The sequence below is a fragment of the Sturnira hondurensis genome, unplaced genomic scaffold (genome assembly GCF_014824575.4).
Source record: "Sturnira hondurensis isolate 20B ecotype Veracruz unplaced genomic scaffold, ASM1482457v3 Scaffold0019433, whole genome shotgun sequence".
NCBI classification, from domain to species: domain Eukaryota; kingdom Metazoa; phylum Chordata; class Mammalia; order Chiroptera; family Phyllostomidae; genus Sturnira; species Sturnira hondurensis.
Genome location: NW_028092064.1, coordinates 1,497,316 through 1,513,118, shown reverse-complemented (window position 1 = coordinate 1,513,118; position 15,803 = coordinate 1,497,316). Strand labels below are relative to the sequence as shown.

The 15,803-nt window shown below is 43.7% G+C and overlaps 2 protein-coding genes across 4 annotated transcripts in view; both read left to right on the top strand.

Annotated features, from left to right (window-relative positions):
* The window catches only part of FNBP4 (formin binding protein 4), a 41,184-nt gene extending 35,173 nt beyond the window's left edge, over window positions 1–6,011 (top strand). Inside the window, exons 16-17 of the mRNA XM_037028004.1 lie at window positions 165–322; window positions 4,998–6,011. Of these exons, the coding sequence (XP_036883899.1) occupies window positions 165–322; window positions 4,998–5,088 (249 nt within the window). The 3' untranslated portion in view covers window positions 5,089–6,011. The remainder of the gene's footprint in view (window positions 1–164; window positions 323–4,997) is intronic.
* A 609-nt stretch (window positions 6,012–6,620) lies between these two features.
* AGBL2 (AGBL carboxypeptidase 2) overlaps window positions 6,621–15,803 on the top strand; it is a 33,205-nt gene continuing 24,022 nt past the window's right edge. Inside the window, exons 1-5 of one of the 3 annotated variants that reach the window (XM_037028005.1) lie at window positions 6,621–6,821; window positions 7,007–7,388; window positions 7,626–7,689; window positions 13,992–14,048; window positions 14,802–14,987. In XM_037028005.1, the coding sequence (XP_036883900.1) occupies window positions 7,353–7,388; window positions 7,626–7,689; window positions 13,992–14,048; window positions 14,802–14,987 (343 nt within the window). In that variant the 5' untranslated portion in view covers window positions 6,621–6,821; window positions 7,007–7,352. Of the gene's footprint in view, window positions 7,389–7,625; window positions 7,690–13,991; window positions 14,049–14,801; window positions 14,988–15,803 lie in introns of all 3 variants that reach the window. The other 2 variants (XM_037028006.1, XM_037028007.1) reach the window with 2 other exon arrangements.

The window sequence follows — 15,803 nt, the reverse complement described above, 5'->3', positions numbered from 1 at the left end:
ATTTTTGGCAAGAACTTAGAATGGTATTTATTTTATGTTTCTGTTCTTTTGATTTTAGTTTACTTATTTTTTAGCACTAGGAAAAGATCCTGATGACACATGTGGAGGATTCGTTTCCTTACTTTATGTATTACATTCCTTCTGACCTTTGACCTTTGTTATAGGCAAAGAAGAGTAAAACCAAAATGCCCTCTCTGGTGAAGAAGTGGCAGAGTATCCAGCGTGAGTTAGATGAAGAGGAGAACTCTAGTTCCAGCGAGGAGGACCGGGAGTCAACAGCACAGAAGCGAATTGAAGAGTGGAAACAGCAGCAGCTGGTCAGGTAAAGAGAACACAGATGGGGTGGGTTATGGTGAATTCATAGAAATATTTATCCATAAACGCTATGGTTTAGCCTCTTTTAAAATCAGAACTACCAGAGCTACAGTACTAGCTCCTACCAGTTGCTCAGCTTATGCAAAGGGCTGTGTGTAACCTGTAACTCAAGATACCGGGAAAAATAACAACCCCCTTTGCTTCTAAATCTAATAGACCCTTTTATATACTTTTCTAAAATTTATTTTATATATAATTTACAGAAGTTAAAAATAAAGAAAAGGGGTGAAAGCAATGTATTAGAAATTTTAAGAATTTAAACAAAGCTAACTCAAATTTTTATTTTTTATTTTCCTAGTTTGAAGGTAAACATATTGAAATGAGCAACATTCTTCTGATGTTGCTGAATTGTCGTGCATAACCTGGACTGTATTCATCTCATAGTGTGCCAGATTTCAAATTCATCTCTGATGGGTCTAGTTTATTATTCTGGTTTTTGAACTAGCAGTATCCATAAACATAGTACTTAGAAAAACATTTGGTAGAAAATAGCCGCTCTTTGCTTCGGAAACCAAAATATTTTAATTTTCAGACACATAAACACCAATTGAAATTTTTATTATTTTTTAAATATATTTTATTGATTATGCCATTACAGTTGTCCTATTCATTCCCCTCCACCCTGCATACCCCTCCCCCACCACCCCCCCTTCCATTTCTGTCTATGTGTCACAAGTTCTTTAGATTCTATATTTCCCCTACTATTCTTGCCCTCCCCCCTATCTATTTTCTACCTACTGTCTATGCTATTTTCTGTACCTTCTCCCCCCTTCTCCTCCTCCCACTCCCGTTGCTAACCCTCCATGTGTTCTTCATTTCTGTGGTTCCACTCCTGATCTAGCTGTCGTCTTGGTTTGCTTTTGTTTTAGGCGTGGTTGTTAATAACTGTGAGTTTGCTGTCCTTTCACTGTTCATATTTTTCATCTTCTTTTTCTTGTATAAGTCCCTTTAGCATTTCATATAATAAGGGCTTGGTGATGATGAACTCCTTGAACTTGACCTTATCTGAGAAGCACTTTACCTGTCCTTCCATTCTAAATGAAAGCTTTGCTGGATAAAGCAATCTTGGCTGTAGGTCTTTGGATTTCATGACTTGGAATACTTCTTTCCAGCCCCTTCTTGCCTGTAAGGTCTCTTTTGAGAAATCCGCTGACAGTCTGATGGGTACTCCTTTGTAGGTGACTGTCCCCTTATCCCTTGATGCTTCTAGGATTCTCTCCTTCATTTTGGTCTTGGCTAATGTAATTATGATGTGCCTTGGTGTGTTCCTTCTTGGGTCCAACTTCTTTGGCACTCTCTGAGCTTCCTGGATTTCCTGGAAGTCTATTTCCTTTGCCAGACTGGGGAAGTTCTCCTTTATTATTTGTTCAAATAAGTTTTCCACTCATGGCTGTTTCTTTTCCCCTTCTGGTACCCCTATAATCCGGATGTTGGAACGTTTAAAGATGTCCTGGAGGTTCCTAAGCCTCTCCTCATTTTTTTGAATTCTTGTTTCTTCCTTCTTTTCTGGTTGGATGTTTCGTTCTTTCTTCTGGTCCATTCCATTGATTTGAGTCCTAGTTTCCTTTCCATCACTATTGGTTTCCTGTACATTTCCCTTCATTTCAATTAGTTTAGCCTTCATATGTTCCTCTAATTTGTGACTAAAATCAATCAATTCTGTGAGCATCCTGATCACCAGTGTTTTGAACTGTGTGCATCTGATAGGTTGGCTATCTCTTGGTCGCTTAGAATTATTGGCTCTGGGACTTTGAGCTGTTCTTCAGCCATAATGTTTTGGTCTGTTCGCACCTGTTACATATGAGTGGCAAAGCCTTAGGTATTCACAAGGGTGGGGTGACCCAGTTGCTGGGTTGTGATGCTGTATGTGGGGGCGGGGTCAGAGAGGGGCAGTGGCATTTGTTCCCCTCTTACTCAGATTTCTGTCCCCTCTGCTGCTTCCCACAAGCAAACCTGGCCCCACTGGTGCTGGCTCCGGGGTGTGTGGGTTTGTGCACCCTCCAGGACCCTGTGGGTCTCTCCAACAAACTCTCTGTGTGCCTGGGAGCCTCTCCCGCACCTCGACTCCAAAAGTCTTTCCAGTTGGTGCTTTCAGGCTCTAATTCCCGTCGCTGGGGTCCTAGCCTGAGCAGTCTGTCTCACTTATCGCTCCTTCACTTGGTTTATCTGTGACCATGGCCAGCCAGCCACCTTTCACCCTCACTGGGAGTCACTGGGTCCGCCCGTTGCCACCCCACACCTGGGATCTGTCAACCACCGCCTGTACTCCTGGGTCAGTCTGGCCACCTTTTCCTGCATGACCCCACTCTGCCAGCTGCTGACTCCACCCCTCTTACCAGTCTGGCTGAATGGTCCATTGTCAGACTTCCATACAGTTCAATTTTCTGTATTTTGGTTGCATTTTTGTTACTAAAACTTCATTGTCTTTAGACTTGGTTGTGCAAGGAGGCATAGTGTTTCCACTACACCTCCAATTGAATTTATTTGTTTCTAAAATGTCTATTTCTCACCAATCACTACCTATCTGCTTTTAGCATTTTTCCACTTGAGGACCCTATCAAATAAATTTTAGCATGCAGCATCATAAAACCAGAAAGATTCCTGTCACACATCTTCTTAGGACAATGAGCTAGCTGGTCCAGGTTCTTGTTACAACATACTGGGTGATGAAATTGTTCCTTTTGAATGAGAATACTTTATTTCCTTTTTGTCCTTAGGAAATACTGTTTACTCACCAGTCTTGAATTTGAGAAAATTCATTTAGAATATGGTCTTCCGGCCCTGGCTGGTATAGCTCAATGGATTGAGCACAGGCCTGCAAACCAAATTGTCACCAATTCAGTTTCCAGTCAGGGCACAATGCCTGGGCTTTAGGCTAGGTCAGCTGTAGAGGGTGTGCATGAGGCAACCACACATGGATGTTTCTCTCCCTCCCTTCCACTCTCTCTAAAAATAAATACATAAAATCTTTTTTAAAAGAGATATGCCTGGCTAGTGTGGCTCCATGGATTGAGTGCTATTCTGCAAATCAGTGTCGCTGATTGAATTTCCAGTCAGGGCACATGCCTGGGTGTGAGCCAGCCCTGGCAGGGGGTACATGAGAGGCATCCACACATTGATGTTTCTCTACCTCTTTCTCCCTCTCTAAAAATAAGTTAAAAATATGTTTTTTAAAAAAGAATATGGTCTTCTTAACACATAATCTGAGATTTTACTTATGTGGTCAGTTTTATCATAATTAGAATCTACAATGCCACTCTGTCGCTTTGTTTTGTATTTGTAAAAGAAAAAAAAACCTGCAGATGTCTTCTCCAGACTTAATACACTATTTTGGGCAATATAATTAGAAAACTGAGGGATGGTATTAGTGACAATTTATTTCACTTTTGCATTATCCTTATAGATGATTGCATTATTATCAGGGTTGGGTGGTTTTTTATTGTTTTAGTCTTTTTTTTTATTTTTAGTATTGCTGGGAATTCAGTAATGATTAATTCCTACAATGATGAAATAGCAAAATGATGGAGGTAAATGCCACAATCCTGTAATTTTATCTTAGATTATTTTAGATTTTGAAAAGACTCTACTACATCCATTCTAATAATTGCAAGATAGAATCTGAGAGCTTTAAATTTTTTTATTTTTAGAGAGTGGAAGGGAAGAAGGAGAGGAAGAGAAACATAAATGCATGGTTACCTCTCGTACACCCCCCCCACCCTACTGCAGACCTGGCCTACAATCCAGGCATGTGCCCTGACTGGGAATCAAACCAGCAACCCTTTGGTTCACAGGCTGGCGCTCATTCCCCAGAGCCACACCAGCCAGGGCTGATCTGTTTTGTTTGTTTGGTTTTTTTGTTTTTTGTTTTTTAATGACTGGATAAGCCATGAGATACCAATCTTTATGAATAGAACTGGTCAAAAGAGAATCTCAAAACCTTTAGGTCCAAAGATTCCTGATGGTCTATTGAAGGTTAAACATATCTTCAAAGAAGCATAACTCCGGAGGCCACTAAAAACTTTGATAAGAATATGTTTTATTCCTTTAATGTGGCTTTAGTGGTTGCTAAAGATAAGTAAATATATGCACTAACATCCATATAAAAGNGCCACACCAGCCAGGGCTGATCTGTTTTGTTTGTTTGGTTTTTTTGTTTTTTGTTTTTTAATGACTGGATAAGCCATGAGATACCAATCTTTATGAATAGAACTGGTCAAAAGAGAATCTCAAAACCTTTAGGTCCAAAGGTTCCTGATGGTCTATTGAAGGTTAAACATATCTTCAAAGAAGCATAACTCCGGAGGCCACTAAAAACTTTGATAAGAATGTGTTTTATTCCTTTAATGTGGCTTTAGTGGTTGCTAAAGATAAGTAAATATATGCACTAACATCCATATAAAAGCTGTATAAAGTATGTGTATGTCTTTCATTGACCCATGAAAAGAAATTTGATAAAGAATTTTCTGGCACTTAGCTCAGAAGCTTGAAGCATTTGAACATCTTGAAACTTTCACATGTTTCAGAAACTGTAACATGTTTTACATGTTAGATATTTTTGGAAGGCAATGAACGGTTTTATGCTTTTTTTTCCTGGTGAAGTAATCTACATGTTGTTTCCACAGTGGCATGGCAGAAAGAAATGCTAATTTTGAAGCCCTTCCTGAGGATTGGCGAGCAAGACTGAAGCGAAGGAAAATGACTCCAAACACATAGTTTTTTGTTCTGTTTTGTTTTCAGTTCTTATTGTGTGTGTGTTCAAAGTCTTAACCTGTTTTACTGTTGTCAATGAACTAAATGCTATGGGGGGGAGCAAATGAATTTTCTGGGCAAAGACATACACGTAGGGTTTCACATTTGTGAGATGCAGTTTCTTTTGCCGAAGGGTGGAGTGACTGAACACTTTGGCCTGGCTGCCTTTATTGTCACACTGGCAAACTCAGAGTGCTAGGTACATCACCTCATCCGCCTGGACAGTGTGGCTCATCAGGGTGACACCTCTGTAGAGGACCCTGACAGAAAGTGAGCAATTTCCCTTCCTGATGGAGGCCCATGAGGCACCCCAGTGTGGAGCGCTCCCACCCCGCTCCAGAACAAGTGCAATTAGGAGGCAGCTCTGGCCTCTGCCTCGCTTCCCTGGGGTGTCACAATCTCCCTGAACTCTTCCTCTGCTTGGCGACCCCTGAAGTGTGGAGTTGGTCAGGCTGCTGTTTGCCTTGTGCTGACAGGTGGCCTCTAAAACTGTTAATCTCGCACACTCTGGAATCAGAAGCTGTCATTTCATGCACAAGATGAAATACTTCATTTCAGTACCAGCAGCAGCACGTGTTCTTGCCTTTGACTTTGAGGATCCCCCCCTTAAATCTGTCTGTTGGTGTAGCCAGAGCCACTATGTTGTCTCCATTGTCTTACCATATTCCAAAATCCACCTCCCTTCTATGTGTGAACTATTTCCATAAAATTCCAGTATTTAAAAAGCAGTTTACTGTTTTGTATTTTCTATTGTACCACAATCAGGTAAAAGTCACTTTAAACTGAAGAAAAGTCAAATTGTGTTTTAAAGCTGTTTGTATTTATCCAGTTTCTGACCTTGTAAATTTGTATATATGCTCTAATAAAGCCACTTTTTTAAATACTTTTGATGGTCTGTCCTTTTGCTCTTGTACATTTAACTCCGTGATTACGTAACCAAGCCTTATTTTAAGTCGATCTTTTTTTTTTTTTTAAATCTTCACCAGAGGACATTTTTTGTTGCTTTTCAGATGGGGGGGGGGGACAGGGAGAGAAACATTACTGTGAGAGTGGCACCCTTTCAGCAACGCTCGTCAGCGGAAGCTGAGGGACAGCAAATGAGTTTGGGGTATATTGAGGACTACAGGCTCCGTATTCCTCGGACAACCCAGAAGTGGCGCTGCAATGGGGTATGAGAAGGACTGAAACCGCGATCTTGCCAAACCTGGCTGGTGGCTCTGCAAACGAGCGCCAGCCGGCGATCCGGAAGGTCGCCGGCTGATTCCCAGTAGGTCGGCGCTCGGGCCTTGGTTGCGGACCAGGTCCAGGGAGGGGGTGTGCACGAGGCAGCCGATAGATGTTTTCTTTCACCCTTCGAAGTCTCTCTTCCCTCTAAATTTTTTTTTTAAACAGCAACCTTTCCTCATTAGGCGGGGCCTCACTTCCCGGAAGTGCCCAGCCGCCTGCCCTCCCCGCTTCCGCTTTGTGGTTGCTAGGTTACGCGGGCCCCAGCCACAGCCGGCGGGTGAGCTTGCTTCTCGGGCGGAGAGCTTGCCTCTCGGTCCGCCCAGTGCGCAGCGGGGCCTCTACCTCCCGCCTCGCTCAGGCGTTCCTGCCACCGCAGGCGCCCCGCCAGCCCCTGCGCCCGGAGCTTGAGCGCGGAGGCGGTGACTTCCCTCTGTGCTTCTAAGAAACCCAGTCCGCCGCCCACCTTGCGGGTAACTTCCCTTCACCACCTTCCCCCCCCCCGCCCCCGACCAGGAAGCCCTGAACCACTGCACCTCTTTTCAGAGCCCACTCTCCGAGCCTCTGACCTTTTCCATCTACCGCAAACTAACTTGCTGTATCCTCCCGTTCTCGTTTTTTTCCACCTGCGGCTCCTGGTGGCGGGCATCCTGCTCAGGGAGAGGGAAGCCTGCGGCCTGCAAACGACGGCCCCTCGGGAGGAGAAGGCTGGAACACCCGTCGCCCTTCCTGATTCCTCAGGTGCGCCTCTGTGCTGCAGAGGGACCCACCGGCGGGGACTCTGTCTGAACAGAGGCTGAGTCGGCAGGGAAGAGGGAGCTATGTGGCAGGGCGTCCTAAAATCGCGTGGGAGCTGCGGGAGCAAAGTGGTGAATATGGGCAAGCTTTTCAGTTGTCCTGTTGTTATTTATCTTCTGTGTAATCAACTGCCCTTTTGGAACTCGAGCAGCGGCTGTGGCTGGATGCCTATGTGACTGATCTTCAGTGTGCCATACAGCAGTAACATGTTCCCAGCGCTGGAAACAGACTTAAAGCAGGAGGTGGGTACACGCCTCTCTCCAGGAACTCCACGGAAACCCAGTACAATCGGAAGGTGTACCTTTTTCGAGCTGGAGATCTTCATCCCCAGGACAGTGATTTGTGTGAATGTCTTTCAGTTGGCTTGTTGATGGAAGTCCTCAGGCATACTCTCTGCAACAATGCTTGTGTACCTTTTGTTAAGAGTTCAGTATTATTTGAAAGGACTTTCCTGATTTAAATGGCCTTTCCTTTCACAGACTCATCCTGATCCTTATGAAGACTTTATGTACCGCCACCTCCAGTACTATGGCTACTATAAAGGTAATATTTTACCGGATGGGGCCCCGGCCCAGAGTCGGTAGTGTGTGGGTTCTTGACTTCATGCAGGACAGAGTTCACCACAAGAGTCCAGGTGAATTTGAGAGTACGTTTATTAAAAGCTGCGACAGTGAAACAAAGGAAGGGCTTAGGGTAGAAGAAGCAACAGGAAAGATCCAAGGGGCCTTGAAGACAGGATCAGGGGGTTAGCCTGGAACGAGCTGCTGGTGCTCAGTGCACCCCTGGTTGCAAGTCTGTTAGGGACCCCTGGAGTTTAGGAGGAAGGAAAAAGTTCACGTTGGAGTTGGAGATGGGGCGTGGCTCTAGAGCAAGCCGCACTGGGTCTTTGTCTTAAGGGTTTTTTTCTTTCTTGGAGGTTGTGAGGAGAATCCGAGGGGAGGGTTTCAGCAGGATGTTCCTTAGCTTTCTAGATGTGTTTTTCATATGATGATGCATCCAAATGAGCGTACAGGGGAGTCTGGGATTACTCGTTGATCTGTCCGTTGGTGTAGCCAGAGCCACTATGTTGATGTCTCCATTGTCTTACCATATTCCAAAATCTACCTCCTCTGTCAGACTCTGTCACACTCTAATTGAGTTTGTGTTATTATTTGTTCCCCCAACTTCATTCTTACTTGGGTTTAGCTGGCATAAATAGCATTAATCAGGTCCCTGTCTCCTTATGTCCCTGACCAGGGTGACATAAACTATGTATTTATTCTCTGGTTAGTGAGGAGCAGTGAAACCATTTGCTCTCAGGTGTCCCCTAACCAGGGTCCCACGATTCACTATCTGGCTGGAAGCTGTTCAAATTGTGTGGCCTGGTTTAATTATCTGGTATCAGTTTTCCCATTCTGCTAGCCCAGGAAATTTCCTGGATTCTTACCATCCTGCTTCAGTATCTTGTTCCCGTCTAGCATTACCTTTCCCGAAAATGTTTCATTAACTGAGAGAGTTATGCTTGGGTCAACTAATGATGAATTTTTCAAGTACCATGTCCCCATTGTCTGTTTGTCTTCCCTTACACTAACACCCTTTGTTAATTACACTATGTGACATTGAAAGTCTTTTTTTTTTTTTTGCCTTAAAACTTCATGCCCTGGCTGGTGTAGCTCAGTGGATTGAGCACAGGCCTGCGAACCACACAATCGTGGTTCTATTCCCAGTCAGGGCACATGCCTGGGTTGCAGGCCGGTTCCCTGCAGGCCAACTCCCAGCAGGGGACGCACAAAAGGCAACCATACATTGATGTTTCTCTCCCTCTCTCCTTCCCCTCTAAAGGTAAATAAATAAAATCTTTATTAAAAAAAAAACTTCAATATGCTGGATTGTGACATGAGACATTATTATTAACTTTTGTTAATACAGTCTTAATATCTGGAAAGGTACATCTTCCAGATCTTCAAAAGTGTCTTGGTTATTCTTGCCTTTTTATATAATTTTAGAATTGACTTGTGATATTTAAAAAAATATATTGGGATTGCACTGAATCTATAGACTCTAATTTCACAAGAACTGAGAATTTGCTGATACCGGGTTCTCCAATCTATGAATGTAGTCTAATTCCCCATTTACTTAGGTCTTCCTTAATCTTTCCCTATTAAGTTTTATAACTTTTTTCATAAAACTTCATATTTTATGCTGTTGTAAATTATATCTTTTTAATTCTGGTTTTCTAACTTTATTCCTGTTATTTAGAAATAAAGTTTTTATATTAACTTTATTGCTTTCAACCTTGTTAAACTTTCTTAGTAGCTATTTCACTTTTAAACTGACGACTGATTTGTTGAAAACCGCATATCCAGTTTGCCAGATTCAGCAGAGCCCTCGGGAAAAAGCGGCTCTGGCGACAGGGCCCCGCCCCCACTCTGAGTACCAGCCCTCACTTGGCGGCAGCGGCGGCGGCTCTCGGCCACTCTTAGAGCGGCCACTGTCCATGCTGCTTCTCAGGTCTTCTGCTTACTGTGAAATGGGGGGAATGATGTTTAACTCGAGTAAATTGGGATGTGGAAGCTCTTTGGGAAATGAGATGTATTCGTTGTAAAGGCCTGTGGCCGCGGGGTTTGGTAGTGGTGGTTTTGGCACGGACCTCGGTGTTGGAGGTGCCGAACCAGTCTTCCAGCACCTTTCATTAAACCCTCTTTTCTTAGTTCAGAAAGGGAGTTTACCAGACTCTGCCCGACACCAGCGTGTTTGGAAAAATAGTCCCCAATTAGATTCGTCTTGGGTGGCTCCTTTAGGGAAAGAGATGACTTGATACCAGACCCCTGCACAAGGAGAAGCGTCTGTGTGAGTAATGATCAGTGTGCGGCATCCCGGAACCCTCACTGCCTGGAGCGACTGCTCTGGGTATTCGGGAGTACATGGCCCAGTGTAGGAGAAGCCAGAGAAGCAGACTTGGCCACTGTTCTGACATCACTCAAAAATGTTCTCTCTAGCCCTGGCTAGTGTGGCTCAGTTGATTGGAGCATCATCCTATAACCAAAAAGTTTCAGTTTTGATTCCCAGTCAAAGCACATACCTAGGTTCAGTCCCCAGGCTGGGAGCCTACAGGAGGCAACCAGTCGATGCGTATCTCTCTCGTGGATGGTTCTCTCCCTCCCTCCCTCCCTCCCTCTTTCTTTCTCTCCCTTCATCTCTTTCTAAAAGCAGTGAAGAAATATCCTCAGATGAGGTGGTTTTTTTTTAAGTTCTCTCTAGATCTACTTTGGATAGTAGGTTTAAATTAAAACACTGTACATTCTGGGTTGTCTTCCTCAATTGTTGGCAGATTGGTTAAGGCTCTTTGTTCAAGAGTAAAACATTCACTTTTTTTTTCTTAAGGTTTTATTTATTCATTTTTAGAGAGAGAAAGAAGGGAAGGGAAAGAAACATCTTTGTGAGAGCAACACAGGCATGTGCCCTGACCAGGAATTGAACCAGCAAACTTTTGCTTTGCGGAAGGGACCCAACCAACTGAGCCACACTGGTCAGCACTAAAACATTGACCTTTCACACAGTTTTGTTGGATATATTTGTGAAGGCTCTTTGCATAAGAGTGGTGGAAACTACTTCCAGCTAGCTTAAGCAAAAAATAATTTTCTGCAGGTATTCTACAGGTTTATTCCAGAATCCAAGGCAGGAATTCAGCTGAATTTCTACCCCATACGTATTCACCCAAACATCAGTTCACTTCTCTGTACTCGGTACCCTCCCTGTCCCCAGCCCAAGCCACCATCATTTCTCACTGTTGAAAAGCTTCCTAATTGGTCCCCTGGCTTCTCCTGTTCCATCAGGCCCCTTTTCTAGTTAAAACCTTTGAGTGACTCAAGACCCAAAGCCATAAACTAAAACATTGATAACTTTTACAGAAAGTTAAACTTCTGTATTGAAAGAAGTACCACCAATAAAGGAAAGTCAGAAAATGAAAGAAATATATATTTGTGACAAACACATTAAGAGATTAATTTTTAAAATATGTGTTATTGGTTTCGATACAACCGTTGTCCCACTTCCCCCCTTTACTCCCCTCCACCCTGCACACCCCCTCCTACCTGCACTCCCTCCTTTTGGTTCATGTCCATGGGGCGTACATATAAGTCCTTTGGATTCTACATTTTTTATACTGTTCTTAACCTCCCCCTGTCTATCTTCTACCTACCATTTATGCCACTAATTCTCTGTACCTTTTCCCACTCTCTGCCCCACTGATAACCCTCCATGTGCTTCCCATGTCTGTGATTCTGTTCTTGTGCTAGTTGTTTGCTTAGTTTGTTTTGGCTTTTGTTTTAGGTTTGGTTTTTAATAACTATGAGTTTGTTGTCATTTTACTGCTCATATTTTGGATCTTCTTTTTCCTAGATAAGTTCCTTTAACATTTCATATAACAAGGGCTTGGTGATGATGAACTCATTTAACTTGACCTTATCTGGGAAGCACTTGATCTGCCCTTCCATTCCAAATGATAGCTTTGCTGGTTAGAGCAATCTTGGATGGAGGTTCTTGCCTTTCATGACTTTGAATACTCCCTTCCAGCCCCTTCTTGCTTGTAAGGTCTCTTTGAGAAATCAGTTGACAGTCTGATGGGAACTCTTTTGTAGGTAATGGTCTCCTTTTCTCTTGCTGCTTTTAAGATTCTCTCCTTATCTTTAATCTTGGCTAATGGAATGTGCCTTGGTGTGCCTTACGATGTGCCTTGGTGTATTCCTCCTTGGGTCCAACTTCTTTGGGACTCGCTGAGCTTCCTGGACTTCCTGGAAGTCTATTTCCTTTGCCAGATTGGGGAAGTTCTTCATTATTTGTTCAGATAAGTTTCCAATTTGTTGCTCTTCCCCTACTCCTTCTGGCACCCCTATAATTTGGATGTGGGAATGTTTAAAGGTGTTTTGGAGGTTCCTAAGCCTCTCCTCATTTTTCTGAGTTCTTGTTTCTTCATTCTGTTCTGGTTGAATGTTTCTTTCTTTCTTCTGGTCCACACTGTTGATCTGAGACCTGGTTTTCTACCCATCATTGTTGGTTCCCTGTAAATTTTCCTTAATTTCACTTAGCATAGCCTTCATTTTTCCTTTAATTTGCAACCAAATTCAACCAATTCTACAAGGATCCTAATGTTTTGAACTGTGCATATGATAGGTTGGCTATTTCTTCATCACTTAGTTGTATTTTTTTCTGGAGCTTTGATCTGTTCTTTCATTTGGGCCATTTTTTTTTTGTCTTGGCACACCTGTTATGTAGTAAGAGGCAGAGCCTTAGGTGTTAACCAGGGCGGGGCAACCCAGGTGGCTGGGTTGTGACGCTTTATGTGGGGAGGGGTCTAAGAGGGAACAATGGCTGTTGCTCTGTTCTCTGCCAGATTGCAGTCACTTCCCCTGCTTCCCACAAGCAAATTGGGCCCTTGTGGTGCTGATTCCCCGGGTGGGTGGGCTTGTGTACATTCTAGGACCCTGTGGGTCTTTCCAACAAACTCTTATGTGAGGCTGGGGGTTTCTCCTGCTGCTGCCTCAACCCCCACAGGTGTTTTCAATCAGAGGTTTGAGGCTTTATTTCCCTGCACTGGAACTCTGGGTTGCATGGTCTGTCTTGCTCCCTAGTTGTTCCTCCTGGTTTATCTGCACTCGAGTGTGGAACCACCCAGTCTGCCATCCGCCACCCACAGGGTCCGCCAGCTTCTGCCTTGCCCAAGTCCGCTCTACCTCAGCTGCCTGATTCCACCCCTCCTACTGGTCTGGATGGATGTGTCTTCTTTAACTCCACGGTTGTCAGACTTCCATATAGTTTGATTTTCTGTCAGTCTGGTTGTTTTTAGTCTTTAAATTTGTTGTTGTCCTTCTTTTGGTTGTATAAGGAGGCACAGTGTGTCTATGTATGCCTCCATTTTGGCTGGAAGTCCGGATTAATTTTTTTTAACAAAACAGCTCTTATAAATCAGTATATAAAAGATAACCAAATAGAAAACTGGGCACATAGTTTCTAGAAAAATGAACACAGATGGTCATAAGCTTTATGAAAAGATGCTCAATTTTACCAATTTTATCTTTAATTAAGATACAAACCAAAATATCAAAGTGCCATTTTTTAAATACGAGATTTGGGCAAAAAGACAAAGTGCCGAAATCAGCTGGTAGAAGTAACAGGACAGTGGGTTTCAGTTCCGAGTGGAATCAATGGCCTGATGCCTTTTTCCCTGCTTTGATTGTTGGAGCAAGGAAGATATTTTTTTTCTTCTTTCTTTATAGCAAAGCATTTATCATCTTTTTTTTTTAACCAAAAGAGTACAAAGGTAAAAAGGAAAGTTACATGTAAGCAGTAAAAAAAAAGCACAAAAGGAACTAAAATCCCTCCTTACTCAACAACCCCCCAGTGTAGGCACTGCTGTGACCATTCTTTTTTGGGGAAAAAATCCTCGTGTGTCTATATTTTATTTTCTTTTTTTAAGACTGTACTTATTTATCTTTTTAGAGAGAAGGGAATGGAGGGAGAAAGAGGGGGAGAGAAACATCAATGCGTGGTTGCCTCTCACACACCCCACTCCGGGGAACCTGGCCAGCAACCCAGGTACATGCCCTGACTGGGATTCGAACTGGTGACTTTGGTTCACAGGCCGGCGCTCAGTCCACTTTAACCACACCAGCCAGGCTTTACCATATTTTAAAATGTTTATTGTTCCTCCCCCCCACCCCCAATTAAACATTAGGGAAAAGATTTAGAGGTAGAAATACTGGGTCCCAAAGTGGGTGTGGGGAATGGAAAGGGACTGGGGAACGGGGGCAGAGAGAAGAAAGACAAAGATCCCTGAGACAAGGCCGCCTTCTCCCTCCTCTTTCTAGGGCCTCCCTGTCTCTCTTCCTCAGCTGTGCACAGACAGACAGAAGCTGTGAGCAGAGGTACTTCATGCCCCTCCAACCGCACAACTCAGATCCCTCGGTGGGAACAGGCCTCCCCACGCTGCTCTCACCACCGGAGCCGGGAGCTGCCACACCCGGGGGCCTCCTGACTTCCCCTGGCAGTTTCTTTCTGTTCCTGTTTCCTCTCCTTTCCTTTCTTTCTCTTTCTCCCTGAAAGTCTTTCTTTTCCTCCCTTTTTTCTCATTCTCTGTTTCCCAAGAGCTCTTTTTTCTGTCCCTCCTGACCATGCGCAGTACTTTGCCACTCCCTTATCATTCTGTGTTTGAGAAGTCTCTCTGTGCTTTGAATGGTTACATGATGAAGTAGAAATTTAATTTGCAGATTGTTTTAAATAAAGTTTTAGGTACACTTTTCTAAAATGCTAATGGATGACATGAAAGGTCCCTCTCTTGCCTCATTCTAAACAAAAGTAACAAAACACATCGAGTAACTTTTTACTCATTTGCAACCCACTGTTAAAAGGTCTTAGACTCATTAGCTCTGATTTTTTAAAAAAGCTTCTTCTAACTTACTCTGAAATATTTAATAGACTGTGAAGAATTTTAATTTGATTTTTCATTTCAGTGCTGTCATCCCCGAATACATCTTCTTGAAGGAGAAATATGTCATAAGATTATACATCTGTGCCCATATTTTAATACAGTGCGCTCAGTTGCTTAGTTGTTACAGTTGAGTAGTGAAGTTCCCTGGAGGAAGAGGAACCCGCTCACTCATCCCCTTGTCCTTTGGCAGATTCTTCTGTGCTGAGTTCCCCGCTTCTCAAGAGGAGACAGCTGCTTCGCGAGGAGTTTGGTGAAGCAAACCCGCGTCTTCGAGAGCCCCGAGATCTCTTTGCCTTTTTCTCTGGCAGCGAGCCACTGCAGGCCCCCAGATGGCCAGTAGAGTGTGAGGTCATCAAGGAGAACATCCATCACATTGGTAATGTGGCTTCCACGTCATGGTCTTGCCGTGCCAACAGACTCGATTCCGAGGCCTCCCGGTTTTAAGTCCTGGGTCCTGAAGTGCGGGGCAGGACCGGTTCAACACCTATCGTCTCACCCTGAAATGATTAAGCTCTGGGAAACTGATACACACTCGCCAAACACAAAGGTCACACCAGTCTGTAGACTGGAGTGTTTCTGAGTTTAGAGGAATGCCAGAGCATCGATTTTACTATTTTCCATTGTATTTTTTATTGGGGTTTTTATGGAAGTGGTGGAGGCATTTTTTTATGGCATTGCTGGTCATATCTTTGAGCTCTTGGTACAAATATAATCTATGCCGAAAGCTTCAGCACTCCGCTGATGAAGCATTTCCTGAAGTGCGTTACATTGAAAAGTGGGGACTTTTCTAATTGCCAGGACACTTATGTCTAGCAGACATCTTGTCTCCACTTTAGACTGCTAAATAAACAACGGGATGTTTCTTATTTTCTCACTTTCCTCATATAATATGCATTCAGTAAATATTAAGCAAGCATCTACCGTACGCTAAGTACAGTGCTTAGTGTTAGAGAGTCAGTCATGAACAAGGTGGAGACACCCAGAGCTCTCACACCGGTGGGGGAGTTAAGAGATACAACCAGGCAATTGCATAGAGCTCGGTGCCTTTGGGAACACTTAACCCCAGCCTGGAAGATCGGTGAGGGTTTCCAAGGGGAGTTGAAACCTAAGGTGAGGTCTGAAGGAGCCGCCAGACCTGATCCGATTGAGTCCAGGAAAAGTATCGCAGTTAGAGGAAATGGAGAAAGAGCAT